The sequence below is a fragment of the Alligator sinensis genome, unplaced genomic scaffold, assembly GCF_000455745.1.
Source record: "Alligator sinensis unplaced genomic scaffold, ASM45574v1 scaffold1089_1, whole genome shotgun sequence".
NCBI classification, from domain to species: Eukaryota; Metazoa; Chordata; order Crocodylia; family Alligatoridae; genus Alligator; species Alligator sinensis.
The window spans coordinates 321256-333325 of record NW_005842030.1 but is presented as its reverse complement, the minus strand read 5'-3'; the positions used below and the strand labels follow the sequence as shown (position 1 = coordinate 333325).

The following is a 12070-nucleotide window of genomic DNA, read 5'->3' as shown; positions in this document are numbered from 1 at the left end:
CTGGGGCTGCGGGGGTCCTGAAGAAGGAATGGCTGGCATCAGCGAGAGAGAGGGGCCTCTTTTCCCCCATGCTAAGCAACAGCTTCTGTTCTGCACCGCCGCTGCTAAGCCTGGGTGGGCAAGCCCAGAGCAGGCACAGGGCCCGCAGAGTTAAGGCTGTGCAGCATGGGTCCCGAGGGGACTGAGGCCAGCAGTGATGGCAGTGGCTGGAATCTGTCCAGCTGCAGAGCCTCCCCAGCCCCACTGCATGCCCTGGGTGCAGCAGGTTGCACCACGGGCAGATGGTGTGGAGCAGGGGCGGGGCAGGGTGGGGCTGTGCTTGTGGTCTGGCTGATCCTCTCTGGCACGCGCATGGGGAGTGCTGGGGCTGCACGCTGCTGGCAGTGGCAGGGAGGTACTGCAGGTACGCAGGCCCCAGGCTGTTGCTGGATGGGGATGGGTGCTGACCGGCTCAGGGGGTGCACACAGGGGAGCTCTCATGCACACCCCTCCCCACATGCACCCCCAGACACACACCCGTGCACTTCTGGGGGGGAACCCTGCTCACTACTACGTGCACACACTCCACCACACACACCAACCCCCCCACCCAGAGGGTGGGCTGCCTCTGCAGGCTGGGGCTGGGGCAGTGCCAAGCTCTTCCTGGCGGGAGGCTGGGCCGGGCTGCACTTAGGGTGGGCGTTGGTGTTGGGAGAGGACCTATGGGGGACGAGTGCTGCAGCCATCCCAAAATTCACTGTAGCCCCCCTCCCAGCACTGGCACTGCCCAACCCAAGCACAGCCAAGCACAGCCCAGCCCAGCCCCCTGCCGGGAAGAGCCCAGTGCCACCCCCAGCCCACAGCAACAGCCTGCCCTCACCCCAGACGCAGATCCAGGGGCACATACCCCTCCATGCCCTCCCAGGGTGCGCACAGTGGCGGGAGCCGCCACCCCCTCTTCACGTCCCTGGACAAGCCACTCGTGGCTCTTCCCACACCAGGCCTGCCCTGGCTGTGCAGCACCTGCCCCAGCCCTACTACCCTCACTGCTGAGGCCTTGATCCGCCAACGCCCCTTCCCTCACAACAGACTTACCAGCTGGACCTGGCTGCTCTCCACGCTGCCAGGCTGTGCTGCGGCTGCTCCCATGCACAGGACATTTATCGGTGACATTATCAGCCACATCAACCAAAAAAAGCCGATTGCCAATAGTGTCAATTTTCCCTATATCAGTGCCGATCTGATATGGGACTGATGTATCGTTGCACCTCTAAAAAATTCTTCTTTGCAAGCTTTTGGGTACAAACATCCCTCGTCAGGCTGAGGAAGCATCTGCAGTCGGTAGCCTGACGAAGTATTTTTGTACCCGAAAGCTTGCAAAGAATTTTTCCAACTATTTTAGTTGGTTTAATAAAAGATATCGGATTTACCCAAAGAATCTTGCCTGTCTGTGTCCTTAGAAAAACACAGCTACAACCTGTACCCCGGAGACCTCAATCCTGGTATTTAAAACATTAAGGCATTGTGTAAGTTATGGCACTAAGCAGTATCAGGCTGGGGCTTTAGTAACTTGGCTGAGTCAGGGGAAAGCTGCCATCTGTTGAACTGCTAGCATCACTTCGTATCACACTCAGGGGTTTCCTTGCCGTCCAAGGTGTTCACCATGCTTGAGCTTGTTTTACTTGAGAAATCCAAGAACATAAAGTAGTGGGTCTGTGGACAGCTTCCCTTCAGTTTTCCACTACAGCCCTTAGCAAGGGACCTTCGTATTGCTTTCTCTTGCTTCCTTAGAGACCTGTTTTCCTCTTACAGACTTTCCTACACCGAAGCAGTGGACATTTTAAAGCGAGCACCTCAGACTTTCATTTTCAAACCAGAGGTAGGTGGTGGTGTCGTCCCCTAGGAGAGAGCCCCTCCTGCATCCCAGCATCTGGGGGCTGTGCATGCAGGGAAACCTCCCTTCCCTCTTTCTGATACTGTAGCAGAGTCTCTTCCATGCAAGGTGGGACAGTCCTTGTGTGGTGTTGGCAACCAGGTGCGATTACCATGGTAGCTTGGAAGGTGAAGTGTAGAGTAATTGATGGGGAATGTTTTATTAGGATGAAGGGTGGACAGCTGGGGTTAGTGGCTTAGAGAAGAAGGCTGCATCGGACTTGGAGAAAGAAATGTCCCTTCCTATGAGTGGGCATGCCTGGATGACGTGGTTATCCAATGCAAGAGTCCGCAACCTATGGCCCATGGAGCCAGGGAGCTTCATGGCCATGGGTTTTTGTCTGTGCCCTGCCACAGCTGGGTGGCAGGGAGAAGCAGCAATGGCCAGGTCCTAGTGCTCACCTGTCTTAGATCTGAGCTGGGCCTTTCCTTCTGCCATTGGAAAATGTTGCCAACCTGTGATCTGATTGGGAAATGAGATTATTTAGGTGGTGCTCAGGGTTTAACTAAGAATAACGTGGTGACACTGAATCTAAATAAAATCTTACCTAGATGTAGATAACAGGAGGCTTTGTTCTTCCAAAAGATTATTATAGTCCTGGAGAGAGAAGTTTACACGCTTCAGGGCAGGGGTATCAAACTCGTCCAGCCCAGATAAGTGATGTGGGACCAGTCTACAAGCCAGATTGCACCCACAGACCGACCCTACATGCTGGAGCTGGCGCACAGGGTCAGTCCAGTATGAACACTACATACCGCGTGTGCCCTGGACCAGCCACACAGCAAGTGTGTTGGCTACAGTCCTGTGTGCTCCATTTAGTGCATGCCAGCCCTGGCCCTGTGTGTCACATGTAGCTGGCAGGGTCGGTTTAAGGTGCACGCTGCACATAGCAGGACCTGGGCTGTGGGCCCAATCCAGACCAGCCCTGGATGAAGCACACAGGGCCGATCTGGTGCATATTGGACTTGAGGCTGGTCCGAGACCCACAGGCAGCACCACAGGGTGAATGATAGAGCTCTATTGGACAGTCCAGCCTGCGGCCCGGATCTTTGACCACCACCGTTTTAGAGTTTCTAAAGCTACGGTGTTTATTATCCTGAGCCTTCTGCTTCATGCCTGCTTTGTTAGATGGTGTCCCTGCCTGAGTCCCCATTTCCAGTCTCACACATAGTCATTAGCCTTAATGGCCTTCAATCTGCTGCTTTGAGGGTAAATCTAGTTGGACCTGCCTTCCAGACAGACTGGCCAAGATCAGCAAGATAATTTATCTCTGCATCAGTAGACTCAGAACTGTAAATCCTATATCCAGACGTAACTACTTATCACACCAATAATCCCACCCCCAGCACTTCCCATATTCCTACTATGCAGGATGCAGGCACTAGGCATGATCTTTTGCAGACGAGACTGTGTTTTGCTAAGCCAGAATCTGCCAGAGGTAGTGTACATCTGGGAGAGCTGTGGCACGTCCAGAAAGGCAAGCAGCTAGATAAAGTCACTTTCTCTACCCCTTAAGGGAAAGCTAAAATTGGCTTGGTTTGCTGTTTCCTTAGGCAGCATGAAAGTTTATTCTAGTTGCTTCACTATTCTCTGGGTGTGTCATGCAGGAGGTCAGAGTAGGTGATCCTAATGGTTCCTTCAGGCTTTAAAGTCTATGAAACTGGTTTTCTTTACCAGTACATTCCCTGTTCTGGGCCTTGTACTGCAGCTGGGTAGGATACAACCTCTCTTTCTCATGTGTCTTTACAGTGGGGCCAAGATCTCCAAACCGAGCATGAGAAGTACCTGGTGACGCACTGTGGTGAAGTTCCCGTGTTTGTGATTAACTATCCATATGATCTCAAACCTTTCTACATGCGAGATAATGATGATGGACCTCAGCACACAGTAAGTTCATGCACATCGCCATCTTAGTACAGTCATTTGTCCTTCCTTTGCCCATCCAATCTCGGAATGCACAATCTTTTTGCTGAAAAGGACCTGGGAGTTGCAGTGAACAATAAGATGAATATGAGCCAACAGTGTGCCCTTGTTGCAGAGGAGGCTAATGACATACTGGGCTGCGTTGCCAGCAGATAGTGGGATGTGACTTTTCCCCTCTGTTCTGCACGAGTGAGGCCACATTTGGAATCCTTGTGTCCAGTTTTGGGCCCCCCATTACAGAAGGGATGTGAAGAAAGTGGAGAGAGTCCTGCAAAGGCCAACAAAAATGGTTAGGGGGCTGAGGCACATTACATATGAGGAGATGCTGAGGGAACTGGGTTTATTTAATCTGGAGAAGAGAAGACAGAGGGGATTTAATAGCAGCCTTCAGCTACCTGCAGGGGGGTTCCAAGGAGGATGGAGCTGGGCTGTTTTCAGTGGGGGCAGAACAAGGAGCAATGGGCTCCAGTTGCAGCAAGCAAAATTTAGGTTAGATGCTAGGAAAAGCTTTCTCACTTGGAGGGTAGTAAAGTGCTGGAGCCAGCTACCCAGAGAAATTGTAGAATCTCCATCCTTGGAAGTTTTTAAGGTCTGGCTAGATAAAGCCTTGGATGGGATGATGTAGTTGGGGATGGTCCTGCTTTGACTAGCAGGGTTGGACTAGAATCACTAGATGACCTCCTGAGGTCCCTTCCAACCCTTTCTATGATTCATTAGAGCTACCGGTTAGGTAACAGGTAGTGACATGTCTGTCAGCTGTTCTAGGGGACATCCAGTCCAGGCTATTATCTTCTTTCCAAGGTGCCCAAAACAGAAGATATTAGGATTAAACAGAAGAAGAATGGATGCAACATATTTTTGGAAAGCAGCCATTTATTTTATTTTCCCTTTTATGGTCTTTTAAGATGGGTTTGTGACAGACCTTGTTTCTAAGGAAAAGTCAAATGTTAAAGAGATTGTATTTTTTTAAATAATATTTTTAACATTAAATATATATATTTAAATGTAATATGCATTTAACATTATTACCTATAGTATGCATTTTAAAAGTAAACAACTTGTATTTATTCTATTTTGTAAAATGTTTCTTGAATGACAGCAAAGGCCCATAGAGTCCCATGGCATGAGAAGGTCCATTCTCTTCCCTTCCCGAAACAGAAGACCAATTTGTGTCTCCATCTCCTCCCAGCAAATGGAAACAGAAAAGGCTCCTCCTTTGAAATGCATTTTTCTGTATGGAGCTCCCAGGCTCTGTGACTCCTGGGACTCAGGCCCAGGTTCTCAAAAGTATTTCGGTGGCCAACTCGTATTTCTTAGATCATTGATTTCATAGACATTCAGGCTGGAGAGGACCGCAGAGGATCATTGAATCCTGCCCCATGGGCAGGAAGTCAGCAGGGATCATAGGATCCCAGCAAGATAAGCATCCAAATGTGTCTTGAAGGCGTTCAAAGTGGGTGCTTGAACTGCCTCTGTTGGCAGTCTGTTCCAAACCTTGGGGGCTCGGACAGTGAAGAAGTTCTTCCTTATGTCCAGCCTGAATCGGTCGCAGTGGAGTTTGTGACCGTTTGATCTTGTCATCCCTTGGGGCGCTCTAGTGAACAGACATTCCCCCAGATCCTGATGAGCACCCCTGATAAACTTATAGGTGGCCACCAGATCACCCCTGAGCCTGTGCTTTTCCAGGCTGAAGAGCCCCATGGCTCTCAGCCTCTCATCATAAGGTCTGTTTTCCTGACCTCTGATCATGCGCGTGGCTCTCCTCTGGACTCTCTCATGCTTCTCCACATCCTCTTTGACTTGTGGAGCCCAAAACTGGATGCAGTACTCCAGCTGCGGCCTCACCAAGGCTGAGTACAAGCGGAGAATGACGTCCCGGGGTTTGCTTGAGAAGCATCTATGGATGCAAGCCAGCATTTTGCTCGCTTTACTACCCGCAGAATCACAGTGCTACAGGTTTTTCCTCCCAAGGTGGAGAACCTTGCATTTTTCGGTGTTGAATACCATCAGGTTCTCATCCGCCCGTTTCATGAGCCTGTCAAGATCTGCCTGGATCACCCTCCTGTCCTCAGGTGTGGATGCTTTACCCCAGAGTTTGGTATCGTCGGCAAACTTGGCCAGTCCGCTTCTGACACCAATGTCCACATCGTTGATGAAGATGTTAAACAGTATAGGCCCTAGGACAGAGCCTTGAGGGGCCCCACTGGTCACCGCGCACCATGACGATTGACTTCCATCAACCACCACCCTCTGGGTCCTGCCGCAGAACCAGTTCCCCAGCCAGCGGATCGTGGTGAGGTCAAGGCATCAATTAGCCAGTTTTGCCAAGAGGCGATCATGGGATACAAGATCGAAGGCTTTTTTGAAGTCAAGATATACGACATCCATCTCTTCTCCCTTGTCCAGGTGATAGGTCACCCGGTCGTAAAAGGAAATGACATTGGTCAAGCAAGACCTACCTGCAACAAACCCATGCTGGGTATCCCTGATATTTGTGGGAATTGGACACCTTAAATTAACTTTGAGGACCTGAGTGCCTGGAAAGCTCAGGACCTAGGGACTCCTTGGACAAAGCATAACTCTGAGTAAGGAGGGAAGAAACCACCTGTGTTGATTTCCATGAGAGTTAGGTGCCTGAAGTCCATGGAGGATGTTGGTCTATAGGAATTCCTCAGGTGTCATGAAGGTATGCAGCAGTCTACCTGCCTGTGTTTGCCTGACTCACCAGAGGTTGCTCTTGGGTCTTTTTTTTTTTGCTTAGGACTTGCCAACTCAGACACGTGCACCAAAATAACTCAGGACGTTTCAGTCCCCACCGTTTGTTGTTTTGGTGCAGAGACTCCTAATTCAGGACAAAGGTGTCCTCTTTCAGTTCTGCTTCGACCTTGTATTTCTTACCCAAGCTGGCAGATGGCTTCCAGATCAAGTGACCCTACCCCTCCTCCAGATGCGTTCAAGGTTGAAGCAACTAAGTGAAGCAGTCACCACTCCTATAAACAGTCACGGCTAGAGGGGCTCTTCTGGAGCATGCATGTGTTTAGACATGTAGTATCCTAGACTCAACAGAGGAAGCTTGAGTAGCTGTCTTAGTGGCTGGATTGGAGAGTCCAGACCACCTCAAAGGGGGGAGGAAGGGGACTGAGGGTTCCTGTCATTGCCTGTATTTTCTTAGGGTGTAGGCACGTGTCACATTTATACCAGTATAACCATGCTTGCCAATAAATGTTAAGTGCTGAAATCCAGGGTGAAAGCAATCCGAACACGTAGTAGAGATTATGTCTTTTATTAAACCAACAAGATTTTTGCAAAAAAAAAAAACTTTAATTGCAAGCTTTTGAGCACAAACACCCTTCATGAGGCATTGGAGAAAAGATTGTAAAAGTTCTGCTGCATAGAAATGAAAGTTCATATTTCATAGGATTTCACAGAGGAGTCAGTAGATGGAAAACTCCTCTGGGCAGTCAGTTCATAGCTGGTATGGAGTCTCTCACTTCTTGCGAGGCTCTGTGATGATGCAAATTACCTTGAAACAAAGGCAGGAGCAGTGTCTCATGTTTCAGGTGGTCACAGTTGCTTCCTGCTTGGGAAAATATGAAGATTTCATTTAAAAAATCAGCTAAAATTTGACACATGACCATCTTTGGAGGTAGTCACCTGTAATACAAGCCTGTAGCTTGTTTTGAGCAAAAGGTTATCCTTTTGGGATGAAATCAGCTAGAGCTGTGGACATACAACTGGTATTCTGGGGTAACTTAGACTAGTGGGCAAAGGCATTGTGCGTCCATACCCTCACAGTGGTTCTTTGTATCCCTATAATAGCTGTGTGCAGAGGTTTTATTCGGCTCGAGCCTTTGGCTATCGGAGACGGTTCTTATAGCACAGTCAACAGAGGCTGATGGTTTTCAGTCCAGAGGTCTTTGTCCAACCCATGCTTCCAGCAGTCCGTATGGAATTGTCACTCTGAGATTCAGTTTCTGGTATTTATCATCTAAACTCTTGTCATCGGTTATATTGGTGCCAGTCCAACTATTTGTGCAGTATCCAAGTGCCAGCAGGCTATGTTATTATTGTCTTGGCTCCATCATTAGAGCACTAATTAATTTAATAAATATAAATTAATTTCTTCTCCCAGAACACCTTTCTTGGACTCCACAGCTACCCCAGCCTGACCAACCACTTATGGTTTTCTTCTTCCCAAGGTTGCAGCTGTTGATCTTCTGGTTCCAGGAGTAGGGGAGCTATGTGGAGGCAGCCTGAGGGAGGAGCGACTGCATTTCCTACAGTCACGCTTACAGAGGTATGGAGAAACCGTGGGTGCCTGACAGAAGTAGCAGAACAGCCTGTGAGGGAGGATGTTGGCAACCATTAGTGTGGTGGGGGAAGAAGGGCAGATGCCCAAACAATAGATGCTGCTTTATAAGGCTGTGTTTATTGGCTTTCAAATCTTTATTTATCCATTAAGCAAACAGTTGCTGTATCCCAAATGATGACTTGCTTTGGATGTAAATATGCCTCAGGGCTCCAGAAAAGCCATCTGTGCTTGGGTCTACTCAGTTGGACTCCTCTTTGAGACCCTCTCCACTCACCAGCTGGATTTCACCACTGGTAGTAGCAAAGGTGGAAGTTGTAGTACAGCCAGGACCTGGGTGTTTTTTTCATGATGTTATCCAGCCCTGGGAAGCTGCACCACAATGAGTTATAGCTGTGGACTTTGCTAATCCAGATGTTACCTCAGTGCTGCCATTTGCCAAAGGATGGTACTATACTAAGGGATGGCAGGTTCACTGGGAGTGAAATCCCCACTGGCTTGTCCCGGGTCTGGGCTGTTTGAGAGCACCCTTGCTCTGTTGGCTTCTAGCAGTCTGCATGAGTCTAAGGTGCTTTCAATTAAGCCTCAAGTGATACAATGGCAGATTATCAATGCTGGCCATCAACCTGCAGTTCATTGACTCTGCAGAGTAAATGAAATCTTCTTTACATAGTTTAGGCCAGATCTTGTCTCCATTTTCAAATGAGCCTTCCATAATTTATCCTATCCCTTTCTGCTGGGCACATGTGGGCAGTGTTGTTGGAGGATGGATGAGATCCCATCTTAACAAGAATTACATGTTGCAAGTGCATTCGCCATTTAAGTGGGTCACGTTTTCAGCAAAAAACATATCTACTTAAAGAAGCACAATGAAGCCCACCCGCTTCAACATAGTAAACCAAGACCAACAATGAAAATCTTGAAGGGTATGAGCAGGGGGAGAATGGACATTTCCTTTCAGGCTGAGACAAAGATCCGGACTATATACTTTACAAAGCAGAGGAGTCCATGATGCAGTGAACATGTTTAAAATAATGAATGGAATATTTCTAGTGAGCTTGACGTACATCACGGACTGGGGAAAAAACATTTCACTCAGTGACTTTTTTTTTTTCCTTGTGAGCATTCATGGTCAAACTGTCTGAACAAAGAGTATTTTCCCTGCTTTAAACTGTGCTTTCTGCAGAGCCAGTGTAACTGGGAGAGAGTTAATTCCAGTCTTGCTGGTCACTGGCGCATCCTTCATAGACCTGTTTACAGCGTTCTGGTCAACTGAGCCTGGGCAAACCCTTGAATGCACTGGGATTATGGAGGCGTCATGGAGGTGTAATCTGGCCTGCAAAGCTCTTTTCTGAACCCAGCTTCACTCTCAGATCCTGGGGGGAGTTTGCACAGCTGGCAGTTGGAAGAAACCCTGTTTTCCCTTGCAAACTGAGTGCCGCAATTAATAAATAACAATTGGCACAAAGCCACACCTAGAAACTAATGAAACCACAAGGGCCATTTTACCAGCAGCTGCATGGACTCACTAGCCTATGGTTCCTTCCACGGAAAATGTGAAGAAAACCCACAAATATTTTGTTAATTCTCTGTTGCCCTCAGATGCACATGGGAGCTCTTTCTGTATAAGCCCAAGTGTTTCTGTGATTGGGACATGCTGCAGTAAAACATTGAGGCATGTGTTCAGTACTGCCCACAAAGCATTAATTTGCATTTCAGAAACTTTTGTTCTTGTTCATGCCTGTTTCCTTTCTTCCCCTTTTTGTATTTAATGCCTCTTCTTCTAGCATGTGTATTCCTGTGCACTAAACAGCTGTTAGATCACACTGCAGGCATGGACCCTTTTACTTAAAATGATTTTTTTCTTCCATAGGTTGGGACTCTTGGACACCTACCAATGGTAAGCCCATAGCTTTGTCATCAGGCAGGATCCGTTGTCGTATTACTGTTTCGTTAGGGTCCCTCAGTAAACAGCAAATACCCACAATGAAATTTAGCCAAGTCTTACTCAGTTTATCCTCCTGCATGTGCATCTTTCCTACCTGTCATTATTACTGTATTTATCTGAATCCAAGATGACTCTGAATTTAACATGGCCCTCTGATAATGAGATTCTATACATGATATAGAATCTCATTATTAGAGGGTCGTCTTAAATTTGTCATCGTCATCATCCCTGCCTCGCCCTTCCTGCTGCAGTGGGAAAGCAGTGGCAGGTGGTGGAAAAAATAGGGCAGGGGACAGGCAGTGGGAGAGGTTAGTAGCTTCTGGAGCTAGGGCCAGAGCTGCCATGCTCTATGCCCCAGGATGGAGCAGGCCCAGAGCTTGCCAGACTGGAGCAAGGGTAAAGGTGGGAGGGGAGGGGGAGACAGGCTATGGGGGCTGCAGGGGGAGATGGGAAAGCGGTCAAGGGGATAAAGGCTGTGGGATGGGGGGCAGGGGTGGCAAGAGAACAGGCAGCAGCTGTGGCTCTGGCCCTTTTACCAAGTTAAACAGCAGGCAACCTCATCTTGGATTCAGGTAAATATGGTATGTGAAGTTGATTGACTTGTGGCTTTTCAGTCATTTTTAATATTAAATCCTTGAATTGTACATACAGTTACAGTAGACCCTGACTGCTAAAATAAATAGGATACATAAGCCACAAGTGATTTGTATCTGTAACGTACATAATTCCTTTTGCAATCCAAAGAGCCCAGCACAGTGGTTGCAAGGATAAAGACTGTTTCATTACTGAGACAGAACAACTGTTGAATTTAATGGGCAAAAAAGCAAGTTCCTGGAGGTTTTTCCATGCAGAACTGACTGTACGGATTCTCTGCATCCCTTCTGGAATTAATAGTTCTCTCTGGGTATCTTTAATCAGCTGTTGGAGGAGTGAAGTTTCTAAGTGTTTGAGAGGTTTGTCAAAAAGGTGCTTGAGTGGATGGCATGATTGTTAGGGAAAAGGCTTTTAAACTCTTAACTTGGATGAAGAGGCTGGAGCAAATGCAGGATTCCCCAGGCATCTTGCAAACATTTGGGAATAGCACAGCCCACAGTACCACAGAGCTGTACATCACCATCATAGTCATCTCATCTGACCTACTCCATGACAAGAAGTTTCTCCTATTTCTGTTAGCCTTCTCCCCTCTATTTTAGCAAGACATCCTGCCTTGACATAGATGAACCCCTCTAAGTCCCGAGGCACAGCTACTTGCAGGGGGCGACTAAGGGGCAAAACCTATGTTCTTAGAAAGCTGTGGACTTAGATGTTGGTCAGAGTTAGTGACAACATTCAGTTCATTCCTTGCATCCATGGAATTGAGCACGATGACAAAAGAATCACTGAGCTGCGGGGGCTGTCAGAGCAGATTGAATTATTCATCTCCCTGCCTCTGACAGCAACCAGCACATGGTGCTTTATAGAGTTGTGGCTACATTAATACAACTAGCTAATTGTACAATTCTGTAGAGCCAGAGTGGGAGACAGGTGACATCTTTCTCTCCCTATGGTTAGTTGAAAGTACATGGAGCTATGCTGGGAGCTTTGGGCAGTTGTGTTTAAGGTAAGGTTTCCCCTGGCATTAGCAAGGAGGCTGGGCTACACTTTATCTTACATTCACCAAGGAACTCAAGGAGGTACCTCTGATGGTGAACAGGGGTTTGCCATGTGTTTCCCTCAATCTCTCCTTTTTTCCTTCTTATTACTTCCATGGGAGCACACTTCAGAGGGTGAGGTCAGTGCTGTGATACTGCTTATGCTGTGGCATGGCAATACCTTCTGATTTCGTACTTGGACTCTGCCGTTGACTGGTTCACTCAAATGGCCTAGAGGGTAGTGAGGAGGGTTGATCTCTTCTGAAACTGGGTCTCTGGCTTCTGTTCGGTTTGCCTTGGAGCACTCACTCCTGCTAGTGTCTCAGTACTGTTGAGGTGGCAGCAGA

At 48.0% G+C, this 12070-nt stretch overlaps 1 protein-coding gene across 2 annotated transcripts in view; it reads left to right on the top strand.

Moving 5' to 3' along the window:
• The window catches only part of NARS2 (asparaginyl-tRNA synthetase 2, mitochondrial), a 73619-nt gene that overhangs the window by 54322 nt on the left and 7227 nt on the right, over positions 1–12070 (top strand). For both annotated transcript variants that reach the window (XM_025202554.1, XM_006022330.3), the window contains 4 exons: positions 1792–1858; positions 3662–3799; positions 8035–8132; positions 10018–10044. In XM_025202554.1, coding sequence (XP_025058339.1) covers positions 1792–1858; positions 3662–3799; positions 8035–8132; positions 10018–10044 — 330 coding nt within the window. The remainder of the gene's footprint in view (positions 1–1791; positions 1859–3661; positions 3800–8034; positions 8133–10017; positions 10045–12070) is intronic.